General features: G+C 39.3%; 1 protein-coding gene across 12 annotated transcripts in view; it reads right to left on the bottom strand.

Moving 5' to 3' along the window:
• Positions 1-10,286: 10,286 nt before the first annotated feature.
• Positions 10,287-20,427, bottom strand: part of LOC137433782 (riboflavin transporter 2-like) — a 114,594-nt gene continuing 104,453 nt past the window's right edge. For all 12 annotated transcript variants that reach the window (XM_068126099.2, XM_068126098.2, XM_078786130.1 and 9 more), the window contains 3 exons: positions 13,049-13,319; positions 12,604-12,727; positions 10,287-10,645 (listed from right to left, as the gene is read on the bottom strand). In XM_068126099.2, the coding sequence (XP_067982200.1) occupies positions 10,439-10,645; positions 12,604-12,727; positions 13,049-13,319 (602 nt within the window). In that variant the 3' untranslated portion in view covers positions 10,287-10,438. The remainder of the gene's footprint in view (positions 10,646-12,603; positions 12,728-13,048; positions 13,320-20,427) is intronic.

Genomic DNA, 20,427 nt, shown 5'->3' with positions numbered 1-20,427 from the left:
ACTGTGGTTCACACAACCTTCCTTCCCACTGTGGTTCACACAACCTTCCTTCCCACTGTGGTTCACACAACCTTCCTTCCCACTGTTGTTCACATAACCTTCCTTCCCACTGTGGTTCACACAACCTTCCTTCCCACTGTGGTTCACACAACCTTCCTTCCCACTGTTGTTCACATAACCTTCCTTCTCAGTGTTGTTCACACAACCTTCCTTCCCACTGTTGTTCACATAACCTTCCTTCCCACTGTGGTTCACATAACCTTCCTTCCCACTGTGGTTCGCACAAACTTCCTTCCCACTGCGGGTTTAAGGACGTTATAATGGACACAAACACCAGGTACGAAGATCCAATGTTGTGTTAGTTTGAGTGCTGTCTAGACACGAGGGAAATGGCAGTAAAACCCAGAATTTTTTTTATATTTACGCCTTCAAACCATTGTTTAAATTTAATTACATACTTACATACATATCTAATTACATACTTGAAGACTGAAGGACACAAATCCCCTTCATAATACATACTTCCAATAACTATGCTATTGATATAGTACGAGGGGCGTGGCATGTGCATCGGGGTGAAGAGGCCGTTAATATGGCCACGTGTACGATGCTGATTGATGCTGCATTCCATCTGCAACCTCCATCAATAAAGCCTCCATGTGCAACCTCCATCAATAAAGCCTCCATGTGCAACCTCCATCAATAAAGCCTGCATCAATAAAGCCTCCATGTGAAACCTCCATCAATAAACCCTGCATGTGCAACCTCCATCAATAAACCCTCCATGTGCAAACTCCATCAATAAAGCCACCATGTGCAACCTCTATCAATAAAGCCTCTATCTGCAACCTCCATCAATAAAGCCTCCATCAATAAAGCCTCCATGTGCAACCTCCATCAATAAAGCCTCCATGTGCAACCTCCATCAATAAAGCCTCCATGTGCAACCTCCATCAATAAAGCCTCCATGTGCAACCTCCATCAATAAAGCCTCCATGTGCAACCTCCATCAATAAACCCTCCATGTGCAACCTCCATCAATAAATCCTCCATGTGCAACCTCCATCAATAAAGACTCCATGTGCAACATCCATCAATAAATCCTCCATGTGCAACCTCCATCAATAAAGCCTCCATGTGCAATCTCCATCAATAAGGCCTCCATGTGCAACCTCCATCAATAAAGCCTCCATGTGCAACCTCCATCAATAAAGCCTCCATGTGCAATCTCCATCAATAAAGCCTCCATGTGCAACCTCCATCAATAAAGCCTCCATGTGCAATCTCCATCAATAAAGCCTCCATGTGCAACCTCCATCAATAAAGCCTCCATGTGCAACTCAACATCGTCTTATTACGGTTTTTAAGAGTGGTTGGTGTATAAGAATGTTTCAATAGCACGAAACTTCTGGATTTTCTTTACGATCTTTAAAATTATTGGTTTTATTAAAATTGAAGTACAGGAGATTCTTGCCGTTTGTTGGTTTCCACGTCGTGGATTCACTCTGTCACAAACAATTTATTGAGGCAAGATTTGTGGATTGTGGTCAATGAGCTCGAATTATAATCAGGGGTGAGCGAACTATTTTCCAGTCATTCACCAAATTAACATCAGTCGTCAAAATAACCCCTTCAATCCCACCGACATCATCTCCATCAACGCGTGTTTACCGTCGCCATCATAAACATTGCCATCACATTATTGGATCAAGTTCATCATCATTATTATTAAAGGTAACTTTCCTGATCTTAAAAATCAAGAAAATAAACTTTCATTTCCATTCTTAATAAAGGAAACTAAACTTTATTTGACATTCTTAATACAGGAAAATAAACTTTATTTTACATTCCTAATACAGGAAAATAAACTATTTTACATTCCTAATACAGGAAAATAAACTTTCTTTTACATTCCTAATACAGGAAAATAAACTATTTTACATTCTTAATACAGGAAAATAAACTATTTTACATTCTTAACACAGGAAAATAAACTTTATCTTATCTTCTTAATACAGGAAAATAAACTTTATTTTACATTCTTAATATATAAATAATAAATAATAATTTATATATTAAGAATGTAAAATAAAGTTTATTTTCCTGTATTAAGAATGTAAAAGTTTATTTTCCTGTATTAAGAATGTAAAAGAAAGTTTATTTTCCTGTTTTTAGAATGTAAATCAAAGTTTATTTTCCTGTATTAAGAAGATAAGATAAAGTTTATTTTCCTGTGTTAAGAATGTAAAATAGTTTATTTTACATTCTTAATACAGGAAAATAAACTCTATTTTACATTCTAAATACAGGAAAATAAACTTTATCTTTATATCTTCTTAACACAGGAAAATAAACTTTATCTTATCTTCCTAATACAGGAAAATAAACTATTTTACATTCTTAATACAGGAAAATAAACTTTATTTTACATTCCTAATACAGGAAAATAAACTATTTTACATTCTTAATACACGAAAATAAACTATTTTACATTCTTAATACAGGAAAATAAACTTTATCTTATCTTCTTAATACAGGAAAATAAACTTTATTTTACATTCCTAATACAGGAAAATAAACTATTTTACATTCTTAATACACGAAAATAAACTATTTTACATTCCTAATACAGGAAAATAAACTATTTTACATTCCTAATACAGGAAAATAAACTTTATTTTACATTCCTAATACAGGAAAATAAACTATTTTATATTCTTAATACAGGAAAATAAACTTTATTTTACATTCCTAATACAGGAAAATAAACTATTTTACATTCTTAATACACGAAAATAAACTTTATTTTACATTCTTAATACAGGAAAATAAACTTTATTTTACATTCCTAATACAGGAAAATAAACTATTTTACATTCTTAATACACGTAAATAAACTATTTTACATTCTTAATACAGGAAAATAAACTATTTTACATTCCTAATACAGGAAAATAAACTATTTTATATTCTTAATACAGGAAAATAAACTATTTTATATTCTTAATACAGGAAAATAAACTATTTTATATTCTTAATACAGGAAAATAAACTATTTTATATTCTTAATACAGGAAAATAAACTTTATTTTACATTCCTAATACAGGAAAATAAACTATTTTACATTCTTAATACAGGAAAATAAACTTTATCTTATCTTCTTAATACAGGAAAATAAACTTTAGTTTACATTCCTAATACAGGAAAATAAGCTTTATTTTCTATTCTTAATACAGGAAAATAAACTTTATTTTACATTCCTTATACAGGAAAATAAACTTTATTTTTCATTCCTAATACAGGAAAATAAACTATTTTATATTCTTAATACAGGAAAATAAACTTTATTTTACATTCCTAATACAGGGAAATAAACTTTATCTTATCTTCTTAATACAGGAAAATAAACTTTAGTTTACATTCCTAATACAGGAAAATAAGCTTTATTTTCTATTCTTAATACAGGAAAATAAACTTTATTTTACATTCCTTATACAGGAAAATAAACTTTATTTTTCATTCCTAATACAGGAAAATAAACTATTTTATATTCTTAATACAGGAAAATAAAATATTTTATATTCTTAATACAGGAAAATAAACTTTCTTTTATATTCTTAATACAGGAAAATAAACTATTTTATATTCTTAATACAGGAAAATAAACTTTATTTTACATTCCTAATACAGGAAAATAAACTTTATTTTATATTCTTAATACATAGTGGGGCGGCTTAGCCCAAATATTCAAAAGAATTGTGCATTTTGTGATACAAGCACCAAATTTGGCACAAATGTACATTAATATGTTGCGAACATTTTCAGATATTGGGCCACTTGAAATTCCGTAATTTTTTTTCTCAAATTTTTTCAAATTTCGTAATTTCAAATTTTTCGGGTGACACCGTCACAATTTCGGTCTTCGAGGCCGGCCGATAGGCAAAGTGTGACCGGAAGGGACGAGGTTCTCCTGACCACGTGGCCCTCGATCTGGGAAGCGAGAGGCGTTCCATTAGTGGACGCGCCCCTCACGCCCGACTTTTGGGCGGCCCCGGCAGGCCGTTTGTTTTGACGTTCCGTGACAGGCCCCGCACCCCCACCTCCGGGCCGACCGGAAGCTTGTGCTGAGTACATCATACCTGAACAACTCAGTGAGGCAGAACACAGCAGTGCACACCAGGGTGACCCCTTCAGTGCATAAACCAATTAACCTGTCCACTGCAGGGCATATAGAAATGAAGTTATTTTCTGCATATAATAATAATATAAGTTCAGTTCTATATAACAATTTCTGTTATCACCACTACCACTACAACTACCACTACTACAAGCTTTGTCTGGAATTTTGTGGACTAACAGACAAACAGACATACAGACAAGCTGGGATCAAAACATTACCTCCTTCCACCATTGAGTGTAGAGGTAAACATCATGGAAATTATATCATGCCCTAGATTTAATTCATGCTTACCCGTGTATTTGCTTCACTGGTTCACAAGGTCTTTTGCATACATGTAATTCAGACTCTCGTCTTCATTGCTGACCACACAATGTTCGCAACATATTAATGTACATTTGTGCCAAATTTGGTGCTTGTATCACAAAATGCACAATTCTTTTGAATATTTGGGCTAAGCCGCCCCACTATATCGGCCGGCCTCGAAGACCGAAATTGTGACGGTGTCACCCGAAAAATTTGAAATTACGAAATTTGAAAAAATTTGAAAAAAAAAATTACGGAATTTCAAGTGGCCCAATATCTGAAAATGTTCGCAACATATTAATGTACATTTGTGCCAAATTTGGTGCTTTTATCACAAAATGCACAACAGGTTTGCTATGCTGCTACACTAACAGGAAAATAAACTTTATTTTACATTCCTAATACAGGAAAATAAACTTTATTTTACATTCCTAATACAGGAAAATTAACTATTTTATATTCTTTATACAGGAAAATAAACTATTTTATATTCTTAATACAGGAAAATAAACTATTTTATATTCTTAATACAGGAAAATAAACTTTATTTTACATTCTTAATACAGAAAAATAAACTATTTTACATTCTTAATACAGGAAAATAAAGTTTATTTTACATTCTTAATACAGGAAAATAAACTATTTTATATTCTTAATACAGGAAAATAAACTATTTTATATTCTTAACACAGGAAAATAAACTATTTTACATTCTTAATACAGGAAAATAAACTATTTTACATTCTTAATACATGAAAATAAACTATTTTACATTCTTAATACAGGAAAATAAACTTTATTTTACATTCTTAATACAGGAAAATAAACTTCATCTTATCTTCTTAATACAGGAAAATAAACATTATTTTACATTCTTAATACAGGAAAAGAAACTTTTTTACATTCTTAATACAGGAAAATAAACGATTTTACATTCTTAATACAGGAAAATAAACTTTATTTTACATTCCTAATACAGGAAAATAAACTTTATTTTACATTCCTAATACAGGAAAATAAACTTTATTTTACATTCCTAATACAGGAAAATAAACTATTATATATTCTTAATACAGGAAAATAAACTTTATTTTACATTCTTAATACAGAAAAATAAACTATTTTACATTCTTAATGCAGGAAAATAAACTTTATCTTATCTTCCTAATACACGAAAATAAACTTTATCTTATCTTCTTAATACAGGAAAATAAACTTTATCTTATCTTCTTAATACAGGAAAATAAACTTTATTTTACATTCCTAATACAGGAAAATAAACTTTATCTTATCTTCCTAATACAGGAAAATAAACTTTATTTTACATTCTTAATACAGGAAAATAAACTTTATCTTTATATCTTCTTAATACAGGAAAATAAACTTTATCTTATCTTCTTAACACAGGAAAATTAACTTTATCTTATCTTCCTAATACAGGAAAATAAACTTTATCTTATCTTCCTAATACAGGAAAATAATCTTTATCTTATCTTCTTAATACAGGAAAATAAACTTATTTTTAGATTCTTAACACAGGAAAATAAACTTTATTTTATGCTCTTAATAACCATTATTTATGAAAATAAATAACACAAAACAATGCACTAACGTGTTAATTAATGGTGCAGTTTGGACAATTTTGAACTTGAAGTCCCTAACCCTATTTTGCACATTCCCCCCGAAGTCTGTGCATCGTGGATTTGCAATTCACAGGTATTTTCAAGAACATAACCCCTGTGAACGACAAGGCCCTCCTGCAAATACCTGAACACTGTGTGGGGTATCGTGTTCTATGAACTTTCTCTTTATTAGTACCTCACCAGTTTCATTGGAGGGGACTATTGCTTTTTCTATCTGTGTGTCTGTCCGTCCGATTGTCCGTCCTACCTGTGGTTGCTCAGACGTTTTCCCCATACCCTTGAACATATTCAACTGAAACTTGGTACATTGCTTTATTATGATAAGTTACAGAACAAGTTCGAGGTTCAGGGCATTTCATCAAATCTTCACAGAATTATGCCCTTTTTGGACTTAGAAAAAACACATCGATAAGGGGACATGTATAGATAGCAAAGCAATTCCCGCTCTTGTTTAGGTTGTTCTCCGCTTGGAATTAAAACGTAAATTGCTCCAGTGTCAAGGATACTATATAAAATGGGTGATCGCATGACCCTGTAAAACTTAACTAAACAAAATAGGTCGTTTGGCCCAAACCTTCCATATTGCACTCTCGCCTTTGTAACACGATTTGCAGCCTAAATGGACCCGTTAATGGCATCATCACTGATGGTGCTCTTCAATGGCTGGAGTAAAATATTCTTTTTTGAACTTTTGATGAGGGTTGGCTTAGTTAGATGCTTATTATAAAAATGCTAAGATTGAAAAAAAAAAGCTTTACCTGGAGACTTCTTACCTGAAAGTGTATCAGCAAAGTGGTTGAGAGTGTATCGTCCATGTTTAAATAGCTTGAAAGAGTTAGGCAGGAAACAAGGTGGTCGGAAGGGTTTATAGGTCAGTGTCATGGATGACATGTGATACTTGCCCTCGCATGACGACAAAGATAAAGTCTCAGATCAAATACTGCGGTACGACATAAGATGGACATGCCCTGGTGTTTCGAGGTAACGCTTTCTTGGATCCAAAAATAATAATTTTAAAATATTTAAACCAAACTTGTAATTTGCATTCACCCTCTTCCACAACCTTAACTATTGCAACACACCCCCACACCCCCTAATGAAACTCGGTGGCCAAATCTTCCCCATTATTCCCTGCTGCCCGGATTCGTCAGGGCAGCGCAGTCACGGTCAGAGTGGTGATGGGTCCCCATGGACCGGCCCAAAGATGTTTTCATACAATTTGAAGAGCGAGGTGCACAGTACGTATCGAGGAACCTTTCTGGTCTTCATCAATGATCTCTCCGACTCTCTGGAAAATCCTCTCTATCTCTTTGCTGATGACTACACTGTCTGCCGCTCCATTCCTCATCCCTCAGATCGGCAGTCTGCAGCCTCCTCACTCTCTGCAGACCTGGACAAAATCACAGACTGGGCAAACAAGTGGAACATGTCTTTTAATCCTGTCAAATCTCTCACTTTTACTATGTCTCTCCGAAAAGACGGACTGGAAAACCCTCCCATCCACTTTCTCAACAATCCTCTCCAAGAAGTTCTGTCGCTCAAGCTTTTGGGTCTCACTATCTGCCATGATCTTTCTTGGGAAACCCACATTTCCAAGCTGTCCTCCAAAGCCAGTTGTCGACTAGGCATCCTCCGTCGTGCGAAGTCCTTCCTTGGCACACCTGAGCTCCTCACCACATACAAGGCTTTCATCCCAGCTCAATGGAATACTGCTCTCCCCTCTGGGCTGGTGCTCCTGCCTCACACCTAGCACTTCTTCACGCTGTTGAAACCAAAGCTTTCAGAATCATTGGAATCTCCCGCGATGAAGCTGATTCTGAGGACCTTTCACTCACTCAGTGCAGGCAGGTTGGTGGTCTTTCTGTCTTCTACCGACTCCTCTCCGGCCTAGCTCCCCAGCTCTCTTTGTGCTCTGTCCCTCAAATATTCCTACAGGTCGCACAAGATCTGCCAGCAACCCTCTACTGATGAAATTGCCAAAATCAAGACTCTCTGCTCACCTTCACGCTTTCATTCCTCTTTTCTCCCACCTCTGGAACAAACTCCCTCACTCTCTTCAATCCCACTCCTCCCTCCAGGTGTTTAACACAGCTGTTCACCACCATCTCTTGTCTTCTTCCATCCAAAACCTTGATCTCTTCTACCCCCGTTAATTCACCCCAGATCCACTTTTTTGAAATACCGACTTCTTTACTGGAAGTCCTTGCAGTGTCCATGTGTTTTATACCTCTCCCACCCCCACCCCCCCCCCATGCCTCCTCCCCCCCCCAAGCCCTCTCCTTCCCACAGATCTTCCCCTGTCCCTGTTCTGTGCTGTTGTAGACAGCCTTGTCTTGTTTGCCTGCTTAAAAGAAACATGTTTGACACAAAACCTTAGTGTGCAGGTTTTTTTTGTCACAAATAACTATTCCTGTGCAGAAACATGTGTGTTTTCAGTGCAGACTGTTTTTGCATGATTCCAAATATCCACATGATTCCAAGGTTCCAAATGTAATATGTGTTGTTTTGCTATGCACAAGCTAAAGTACACACTATTTGATGAAACATACACATTTCTGCACTGGAATAGTGATTTGTGATAAATAAATAAAAAACCTGCACAACAAGCTTTTGTGTCTAAAACACTTCTTTTAAAATCCCAAAGACCCTTAAGACCCCCGAAGACCTCAAAGACCGTTTAAGACATCAGAGACCCTTGAAGACCTCAGAGACCCTTGAAGACCTCAGAGACCCTTGAAGACCTCAGAGACCCTTGAAGACCTCAGAGGCCCTTGAAGACCTCAGAGGCCCTTGAAGACCTCAGAGACCCTTGAAGACCTCAGAGACCCTTGAAGACTTCAGAGACCCTTGAAGACTTCAGAGACCATTGAAGACCTCAGAGACCCTTGAAGACCCTTTTACCCACCAGCATCACCTCAACTCATCATTTATATAAACCCAAACCTGCATCACCTCAACTCATCATTTATATAAACCCAAACCTGCATCACCTCAACTCACCATTTTAAATAAACCCAAACCGACATCACCTCAACTCACCATCTATATTATAAAACAGGAGTGTCTGTCCGTCCCCAAACTACTCCTCCCTCAGTTTTGGGCTAGCCCCGCCAATCCCTCAGATTTGGGGCTAGCCCCGCCAACGTTTTGGGGTCCCAGCAGATGTTGTAAGGTAGGTTGGACGTTTTATAAATTCCTCAACACAATTATGATTTTGAAATTGACTCGAGACCGAGCTGCTCCAAAAAGATCTCAATACAATCGTGATTTAACACAGTATTTTGTGATAGGATTAATGTATGATTGGAATGATGATGTTTGGGATGAAAATAGAGATATTGAGTTTAAATATGAATGAGGAAATGACACAAGGGTTTCTACTTTCTAACCATGACATTCACGGATTCGCCATATCCAGATTCGCCATTGACTGGGGATAGAACGATCCAGACGGGTACGTTTTTTGTGCAAGTCATTTACGAACCTGTTGTCGATGCCTGACGTTTGACTAAAGGTGGCACAAGAATGTGGAATTTATTTGTTCCATCGTTTAGCATTCACCATTTCCTCATCGTTTGGTTTTGGCTTCCCACCCATAGCATGGGTACCTCGCTAGTTTGAAATAAACCCAAACCGGCATATCCTCGAATCACCAATTGAAATACAACCTCCTGCCCCCTCCCCCCCCCCATCTCACCGGCTCTACACTCTCCCCTCCCACCTCCCCCTCCCCTCTCTACCCCCTCCCCTTCGTTTGGCTATTAACAAGAACAGATGTACCTGCAGTGACCCCCTCCTCCCCCCCCCCCCCCATTCCACCTCCCTGGTTAACCCCACATGCTGCAGTTTCCAACTGACTCCCTCTTCCTATTGGTTATCGGGTCTTGCAAGGCAACTGCATGTGTGCACATGTGCCAGAATGGCAACTCTGGTCTTCAATCACACATGGTTTAGCTCCTCTACTGATTGAATAAATTAGTGAATAGTTGAATAATCACATCTCAACACCAACAACAAAAGAACAAATGAAACCTGATGGTATGGTGCTGAAACATTGGCCTACTTGGCTATTGTTAAAAGATATGGCACGTGTGTGGCCAAGTTGGTTACAGGTAATGTGACCCGATTCTGCCAGGCCAGAATCACTTGATGTGCAAGCTTTTACAAGTATGTCTCACCTATTTATTCAGATATAAATTCAAGCAAATCAAAGGTAACGTGTCGCTTTGTTTTACAAATGACGGAGTGTTGTAAACAAACCATGGCATGCCGAGGTTGGAACCAGGTCGTTTGTTGCACTGGAAATCATTATCAACAGGAGTTAATACACGGATCGCCATCTTTAAACAGGTGATACACATTGATGAGCGGGAACATTGTCAAGGCACCGATCAAAGATCCGGACTGGATGACTATGCCACACCACAGCAGTGCCATGTGACCCATGCTGTGCAACAGGGAGCCGATCATAACCTGCAAGTATGTACACACTCCTGAAAATAGCAGCCAAGACAGCACCTGCGCACCGCACAAACAAGCATGCAGGTTAATAACATGACAAACAACATACCCCAACCTACAACAGGTTTTCTCAGTTATTCTTGGTGTCTCAGTTATTCAGTCTAATAACAATGAGACAAAGAAACATATCACATTGAAAATGGAAATAACTACCAGGGACAAGCGGAACAAGGTTCCATGGAAAACCCCCGCCCCTTTTTTGGGCGGTGTATAAGCAATGGCCTCGCGTGCCCTCGGAAGTTTATGTTTTAGCAATGTAAAGGTAGGGCATGGTGATTGTGAATATGACAGGTTGAGCAATGTGTTCGGCCTGAACTGCATGAAAATCAAAATGCTGGTGGGTGTAATAAGCCTTCCTACTAATGACGTCGTTGTGGGTGGAGTCAGGCCAGCTGTCCAACCAATGGGCAGAAAGAGAAACGGACGACATAAAACTGCCGCTACTTTAATAAATATATAGACGATTCGAACAAATGAATGAAGCGGTGGTCGTGTTCTGGGCCCAGTCCTTTTCTTATTCCGAACCTTCATCAATGATTTATCTGAGTCTCTGGAAAATCATCTTCATTTATTTGCTGACGACCACTCTCTGCCGTGGCACCCCTCACCCTCCAGACAGGCCGGCTGCAGCATCTTCCCTCACCCTCAGACAGGCCGGCTGCAGCATCTTCCCTCTCCCTTCAGACAGGCCGGCTGCAGCATCTTCCCTCACCCTTCAGACAGGCCGGCTGCAGCATCTTCCCTCACCCTTCAGACAGGCAGGCTGCAGCATCTTCCCTCACCCTTCAGACAGGCCGGCTGCAGCATCTTCCCTCACCCTTCAGACAGGCCGGCTGCAGCATCTTCCCTCACCCTTCAGACAGGCCGGCTGCAGCATCTTCCCTCACCCTTCAGACAGGCCGGCTGCAGCATCTGCTCTCTCTTCAGACCTTGACAAAATCACAAACTGCTCAAACACTTCAACTATGTCATTGAATCCAGACAAATCTCTCTGTCTTCCTCTCTCTCTGAAAGGACCGTCTGGCAAACCCTCCTTTCTACTTAACAATCCTATTGAAGAAGTTCAGTTATTCAAACTTCTGGATGTCACCATCAGCCATGATCTTTCTTGGGCAAACGACATTTTAAAGTTTGCCTCCAAAGCCAATCGGCAATGACAAATCCTCCATCGTACAAAGTCCTTCCTTGGCACACCTGAACTCTTATCCGTCGACAAGGCCTACATTCACAGCATAATTGAGTACTGCCCTCCCCTCTGGGCTGGTGCCTCTGCTTCACATCTTGCTCAGCTTGACGCCATGGAAGCCAAGGCCTTCAGGATAATTGGAAATTCCCATGATGAAGCCAAGTCTATGAACTTATCACTTTTACATCGCAGACAGGTACGTAGTTACTGTGCCTTCCAACACCTCCTTTCTGGTCTTACACCCTCTGCTCTGTGCTCTGCCCCCTCCCCACAGGTTTCTGCAGGGCACACATCATCTGCCAGTAATCCCTTCTGGTGAAACTAAAAATCCAGACTCGCTGTTCACCTACACTTTTTGGTTCTTGTTTTTCTCCATCTGTCGAACCAACTTCCACATTTGCTTCAATCTCACTCTTCCCTCAAGGACTTCAAGACAGCTGTTGCACACCATCTTAGGTAATAATCCCCCACTCAGAGTCATGATCTTTTCTACCCCATTCCCCCAATCAAGCCTCATCAAGCACAACTCTTTTAAAGTTTCCAGGTTCTCCTTCCACTGCTGTGATTGAGAGTTTGCTTCTGTATACATCTTGTTCACCTACTGTATCCTCCTCTTGCTCACATTTGTCCCCACATCCCTTATTTGTCCAAGTATCCCTGAACCCTGTTGTTGGCGTACTCCCCCACCCATCTCTCTTTCCACTGTTCTTTTTGTTCTGTTACATGTGTTACCATGGTGATAAGGCGATAACCACGCGTCGGGACCCACCACGAGGATGGAGCCCGCAACACCATCCAGCAGCGGAGGGCAAGGACTGAGAGCGGCCAGCGCGAGGATGTAAGCACCAAGAAGTAGGCTGAGTGCTGATAAAAGTGCAAATATGACATTCGACCTGAGATGGGAGACACCACCAGGAAGCATTAATGACATATTAGACCCAAGTAACATACACTTCAACAAAATAACGGGCTGCAAGGCCACGAGGCCAAGGGAAAGCATCCAATATATTCTACAGCATGGTCTTTGCACACAGTAAAGTGAATCCCAATGTGCACAGCAGGAAATAGACACAAACATGGTTTTGGGGAACCAAGATAATCCAATCTATTCATATGCTTCATCTACTTAGCCCAACTTTAAAAAGCCTGTGTGTAAAACAACGCGTGTTCGGCACAAAGAACCTCGCTTCGGAAGCAGATTGTGGAACACTTGCCTGCACGGCAGCAGCATCGTCAGGAAGCAGGCGACGGGTTGGGCAACATTGCTCAGAATTGCAGTCACATGGAATGCTGTGATACCGTACGGCAAGCACGAGTACGTCTGTACAGAAGGGAGCACTCCGTAGGAAAGAGCCGTGCTCAGTCCCAAGATGGAGAGCAGGAAGAGCAGGTTGGGAGAGGACATTGGTCTATGACAACTTTCACCCAGTGAAGGCTGCACTTCCTCTTTATCACATACTTCTTGCCTGTATTCATCTTTCAATCCTAAAACAAACAAAACAACGTTTAAAAGGGAAATGCAACAAACAAAACAAAGTTTAAAAGGGAAATGCAACAAACAAAACAAAGTTTAAAAGGGAAATGCAACAAACAAAACAAAGTTTAAAAGGGAAATGCAACAAACAAAACAAAGTTTAAAAGGGAAATGCAACAAACAAAACAACGTTTAAAAGGGAAATGCAACAAACAAAACAAAGTTTAAAAGGGAAATGCAACAAACAAAACAAAGTTTAAAAGGGAAATGCAACAAACAAAACAAAGTTTAAAAGGGAAATGCAACAAACAAAACAAAGTTTAAAAGGGAAATGCAACAAACAAAACAAAGTTTAAAAGGGAAATGCAACAAACAAAACAAAGTTTAAAAGGGAAATGCAACAAACAAAACAAAGTTTAAAAGGGAAATGCAACAAACAAAACAAAGTTTAAAAGGGAAATGCAACAAACAAAACAAAGTTTAAAAGGGAAATGCAACAAACAAAACAACGTTTAAAAGGGAAATGCAACAAACAAAACAAAGCTTAAGGGTGTAGTACTGGTGAAAAATTGAGAAAACTACATAGGTACCTTTGAGAGGCCTTTACACAAAAACAAAGTCAAGTTAATATCTAATTTTCAGTTTTTCTTGAAAGATATAATCTTGGCTTTAACTCAGACCAGTTTCAACGCTTCTTTGTCATATTACATGCATATAATTTGCATAAATTAGACCGTCAATAAAAAACAAGGAAAAACAAAGAACACATTTCTACTTCTATCTTCTATGTCACCTATCATTCTTTTCACACAAAACTTGGTACATGTATTATACATGTTACTCTACTACCTGATGAGGATTTTGTGAAATTATGTCAAATGTTCACTGATTAGCTAATTATGCCAATTACCAGATAAAACTTGGTTGTCCTTCAATAAATCCACAATGGCTACTCCTATAAACAAAAGCCTTCATCATTTTAAAGGAAGTGATATTCTGAATATCCTGTCCAAATTTCAGCCCAAAAGAATGATGCAAATTAAAGTTATAACAAATTTCATGCAAAATATTATATTTCTTGTAAATTGCGTGTAAAGATAACATTAGATATTTTAAAGGAAATACTGAATGAGTTTATACAATACGTATGAATCTAAACCGTAAAAAGTTTTTTTTAAAAAAAGAGGCATATTGGAAAGTTCACCAGTACTACACCCTTAAAAGGGAAATGCAACAAACAAAACAAAGTTTAAAAGGGAAATGCAACAAACAAAACCCAAATCTCATCAGCATTTCTCAAAGCAAAAGATGCAACTTGAACATTTTTGAGATAAAATGAATCGAATGCACATTGTGTGAGGCTAAGAAACCATTGGTTCGTCACAGCTTCGTAATGAATCCTGCCAGTTGGTCCATCAAGCAATACACCAACATCCTCATACACCAGAGGTCGACAACAAAATTCTCACCTCATTGCTCCATCTGGGCAATATCTCAGACACCTTTTGGGTTGGGAAGCGGATATTTGGACATGCCAATGACCAAGTGATTTGGTTGGCAAGGCTATTTTTGATTTATTGATTAATCAATTAATCATTTAATTATTTAATTATTCGATTAATGACTTTTTTTTTTGTTAAGTTACAGATCCGGATGAAATGGTGGTGGTTTATGTGTTCTATTAGGCAATTCATTAATTATTTCATTTTTTTATGATTATTATTTATTTATTTTCATTATTAATTATTTATTTATTTTCTTTCTCATTTGGGCAATATCTCAGGCACCTTTTGAGCTAGGAAGCTGATATTTGGACATGACAATGACCAAATGATTTGTCTGTAAAGGGTATTTTTGTTTTATTGATTAATCAATTAATCGATTAATTATTTATTGATTAATACATATACTATTAATTTTTTTATTAATGACTTATTTAATAAAATTTCTAAAAGTTACATCTTCGGATAAAGCACGAGTGGTTTCGTTATACTATTAGGCAATTGATTAAGAAAATATTTTATGACAATCTTTTATTGATTTTAATTATGCAATTAATCAATCAATTATTGTACACCTCTCCCTCCAAACACAGTCTCTATGAGCTGCACAGCGGTATTGCGAGGCGCCCCGGAAATGCCACGCTGGAGGATATTTAATTATTTGGCATGGGGGTGGTGTACTTTGAATGCATCTGTACTTGTTTTTTTTGTTTGTTTTTTTAATACAGAATCGAGGCTTGTGTAAGAGCTAACACATTGAACATGAAAAAATGCACAGACATAAAACATGCAATGAAGGGAGCCAGAGACAAGAGGGGGAGAGAGGGAAGTACACAAGCACAACAACAGAAGAGAACAGGGATGTTGGTAGATCTGTGGAAGGGGGAGAGCTGGGTAGGAGGGAGGAGTACACGGTATAAAGCAAATGAACACTTCTAGGAATTTCAGGAAAGAAGTTAGGGATTTAAAGAGGTGGATTTGGGGTGTTTTAACAGGGGTGGAAAAGATCAAGGTTTTAGATGGGGGAAGACAAAGGATGGTGGTGAACAGCTGTTTTAAAGATCAGGAGGGAGGACAGGGATTGAAGAGTGTGGGAGGGAGTTTGTTACAGAGGTGGGAGAAAAGAGGAGTGAAGGTGAGCAGTGAGTTGATTTTCGCAGTTTCACCAGAAAAGGGTTGCTGGCAGATCTTGTGCGACCTGTAGGAATATTGGGGGGGACAGAGCACAGGCAGAGCAGGGGGAGCAAGGCCAGAGAGGAGTCGGTAGAAGACAGAAAGACCACCAACCTGCCTGCGGTGAGAGAGAGAAAGGCCCTCGGAGTTAGCTTCTTCGCAGGAGATTCCAATGATTCTGAAAGCTTTGGTTTCAACAGCGTGAAGCCGAGCTAGGTGTAAGGCAGGAGCACCAGCACAGAGGGGAGAGCAGTATTCCATTGAGCTGTGGATGAAAGTTGTGTATGTGGTGAGGAGCTCAGAAGTGCCCAGAAAGGACTTCGCACGATGGAAGATGCCCAGTCGGCGACTGGACTTGGAGGCCAATTTGGAAATGTGGTTTTCCCAGGAAAGATCATGGCAGATAGTGAGACCCAAATGCTTTTTGAGTGAAAGAACTTCAAGAAGATTGTTCAAAAAGTAGATGGGAGGGTTGTCCAGTCGGTCTTTTCGGAGAGACATAGTAAGAGTGTGGGATTTGTCCGGATTGAAAGATATTTTCCACTTGTTTGACCAGTCTGTGATTTTATCCAGGTCTGCAGAGAGTGAGGAGGTTGCAGAGACTGCCGATCGGAGGGGTGAGATATGGTGAGATAAGATCCAGCTTATTCCTGGGAATTCCTCTTTTTTCCCACCTCTGGAACAAACTCCCTCACTCTCTTCAATCCCACTCCTCACTCCAGGTATTTAAAACAGCTGTACACCACCATCTCTTATCTTCCCCCATCCAAAACCTTGATCTTTTCTACCTCCGTTAATGCACCCCAAATCCACCTCTTTCAATCTCCGACTTCATTCCTTATGCCGTGTACCCCTTCCCTCCCCCCCCCCCCCCCTCAGCCCTCTCCCTTCCACAGATCTCCTGATGTCCCTGTTCTCTACTGTTGTGCTTGTGTGCTTCCCTCTTTCTCCCCAGTTGTAATGTGCTAGCTCTTACACGAACCTCGATCTTAATAAAAAAAATACATGCAACATGAGAGATAACTATCACTGTACTATGTAAAGTTACCCCCTAGAATGCATTCCCACAACAATACGTTATCGACTTCAGAATCTGTTTTTTTTCTTCCTGTTTCATCTTTATGAACGTATCAACAAAAAAAATAAAACTTGTCAAGTTTGCAGAGGTCCGTTTCACAATATAATCACATCATTGAATTTTGGGTGCAAAATATCAAAAAAATATAAAAACAAGAAAAAGAGCAATCAGATTGCAAACCCTCGCCAGGATGTATTTTCAGTGGTTTTTAAGGGTTTTGTGTTAAATCAAATATGGCGGCCGAACCACGTGACCGATGACGTCATCATTCTTTTTTTTCTAAACTAATTTATTCTTAGATTATGCTCAAGAAATTTCATCTTGATCGGATGAAGTTTTGTACTTGTCGAATTATGACCTCATAATGGAGGCACCTATGACATCATCATTAACATTTTATTCCCCATGGAGAGTTCTTCACAATGAGCCATGTCTCAACTTTTTTTGTTCAGCGCTTTCGGAGATGTGGAGGTACAAAGTTTTTCGGTTTTTCCAAGATGGCGGCCGAACCACGTGACCTATGACGTCATATTTATCATTAATAAATTATACAGGTAGAGTTGCACCTATGGTGAAAATTTCCTGTCAATCGGACCATCGGTTGTAGAGAAAATCATATTTATTCTGTGCAGACAAACAGACAGACAAATGAAAAATCGGTCGGAGACTGAGGACTTGCCGGAATGTATTTTTTTTATCGGCCATTTTGGACAAATATGGCGGCGAACCACGTGACCGATGACGTCATCATTATTTGTTTTCTAAACTAATTTATTCCTTGATGATGCTCAAGACATTTCATCTTGATCGGATGAAGTTTTGTACTTGTCGAATTATGACGTCATAATGGAGGCACCTATGACATCATCATTAACATATTTTATTCCCCATGGAGAGTTCTTTACAATGAGCCATGTCTCAATTTTTTATATTCAGCACTTTCGGAGATATAGAGGTGCAAAGTTTTTCGGTTTTTCCAAGATGGCAGGCAAACCACGTGACCGATGACGTCATCATTATTATTTTTTTCTCAACCAGTTTATGCTGTCCCTGGTGTTGGGCTAGCGGCTAGGGTGCCAGCTTAGGATCCTAGGATCCTGGGTTCGAATCCCGGTCGATCGCTGAATTAACGCCAGGGGGGTTGACTCAGCCTGTCATCCTTCCGAGGTCGGCTAATTGAGTACCAGTTCACTGGTAATTCCCTGTTTGTCGTTAAAGGCGGCAAAAAGGGTTGGCGGCAGGAAGGGCATCCGGCCGTAAAACATTGCTTCAAAAAGGGGACCGAAAAACAACAACCACGGTCCCCGAAAAAGGCCAACCCCCGCTTGCGGGGAAAAAATGTCCTCTAAAGGTGTTTTTTTTTTGGTTTTTCTTACCAGTTTATGCTGTCATGTCGCTCAAGAAATTGCATCTTGATTGGATGAAGTTTTGTACTTGTCGAATTATCAAATTATGATGTCATAATGGAGGCCTTGGGCCGAGAGAGTTAAAAATTGGGCACAGTCTATTCCAGGGCAAGACCAATATGTGTGTAAAGTTTGGCGATTCTACGTGCAACGGTGCAGATGTAGTGCTGCGCACAGACAGAGAGACAAACGGACAAACCAACCGATCAACATACTTGCCGGAATCCTTTCCGGCAAGTAATTAAAAATCGGTCAGAGACCGAGGACTTGCCGGAATGTACTTTTTTATCGGCCATTTTGGACAAATATGGCGGCCGTACCACGTGACCGATGATATCATTATTTGTTTTCTAAACTAATTTATTCCTTGATGATGCTCAAGAAATTTCATCTTGATCGGATGAAGTTTTGTACTTGTCGAATTATGAAGTCATAATGGAGGCACCTATGACATCATCATTAACATATTTTATTCCCCATGGAGAGTTCTTTTCAATGAGCCGTCTCAATTTTTTCTATTCAGCACTTTCGGAGATATAGAGGTGCAAAGTTTTTCCAAGATGGCGGCCAAACCACGTGACCAATGACATCATCATTAACATATTTTATTCCCCATGGAGAGTTCTTTACAATGAGCCATATGAGCCATGTCTCAATTTTTTCTATTCAGCACTTTCAGATATATAGAGGTGCAAAGTATTTCAGCTTTTCCAAGATGTCGGCCGAACCACGCGACCGATTACGTCATCATTTATTTTTTTTCTCCACCAGTTTATGCCGTCATGTCGCTCAAGAAATTGCATCTTGATTGGATGAAGTTTTGCACTTGTCGAATTCTCGAATTATGGAGGCCTTGGGCCGAGAGAGTTAAAAATTGGGCACAGTCTATTCCAGTGCAAAACAAATGTGTGTGTAAAGTTTGGCGATACTATGTGCAACGGTGTAGACGTAGTATTGCGCACAGACAGACAGACAAACCAACCGATCAACATACTTGGCGGAATCTTTTCCGGCAAGTAACAAACAGACAAACGGACTCAAATGCAATACCCTCTCCTCTGGCGAGGGTAATAATAATAATAATAATAATTCATTTATTTTGTATAGCGCTTTTCCAGAAGCCCAAAGGCGCTTTGACAGAGTGGAAAACATAATGCATAACAATACATGAAAACAACAATTGCAAAAAGACAAGAATCAAGAAAACAAACAGCAGCGATATACGGCATATATATAAGACAAGAATCAAAAAGACAAGACAAGAATCAATAGGGAAATATTTAAAGCAAAAGGAGGGAGAAGGAGAAGAGATAGTCAGGGGTTAAATGCTGTGGGTTGAATGTTGAATGCAGCGTTGAACAGGTGGGTCTTTAGTGATGTTTTGAATGTGGTGAGTGAGGAGGAGTCTCTGATGGTGTGAGGTAGTGAGTTCCAGAGGGTGGGAGCAGCGATGAAGAAGGCCCTGTCCCCCCAGGATCTGAATTTGGTCCGGATGGAGGGGGTCAGGAGGTTGGTACCAGCAGAGCGGAGGTTGCGGGTGGGAGTGTGTCTGGAGAGGAGGTCAGCCAGGTAGGATGGGGCCAGGTTATGGAGGGCTTTGTATGTCAAGAGGAGGATTTTGTACTGGATTCTCTGGGGGATGGGGAGCCAGTGAAGCTTGTAAAGGACGGGGGTGATGTGGTCACGGGTCCGGGAATGAGTGAGTAGACGGGCAGCGGAGTTCTGAATGTATTGGAGTTTATTGGTGATTTTTGAGGGTGAACCATAGAGGAGGCTATTGCAGTAGTCCAGACGGGAGGTGATGAAGGCGTGGATGAGGGTTTCTGCAGCCGTGGAGGAGAGGGATGAGCGGAGACGGGCAATGTTTTTCAGGTGAAAGAAGGCTGACTTTGTGATCTGTTTAGTGTATTTGTCGAAGGAAAGGGTTTGGTCAAAGATGACGCCAAGATTCCGGATGTGA

The sequence above is a fragment of the Myxine glutinosa genome, chromosome 10 (genome assembly GCF_964187855.1).
Source record: "Myxine glutinosa chromosome 10, kmMyxGlut1.1, whole genome shotgun sequence".
Taxonomy (NCBI): domain Eukaryota; kingdom Metazoa; phylum Chordata; class Myxini; order Myxiniformes; family Myxinidae; genus Myxine; species Myxine glutinosa.
Note: the sequence above shows the minus strand (reverse complement) of the source record. Positions and strands in the feature narration are given on the sequence as shown.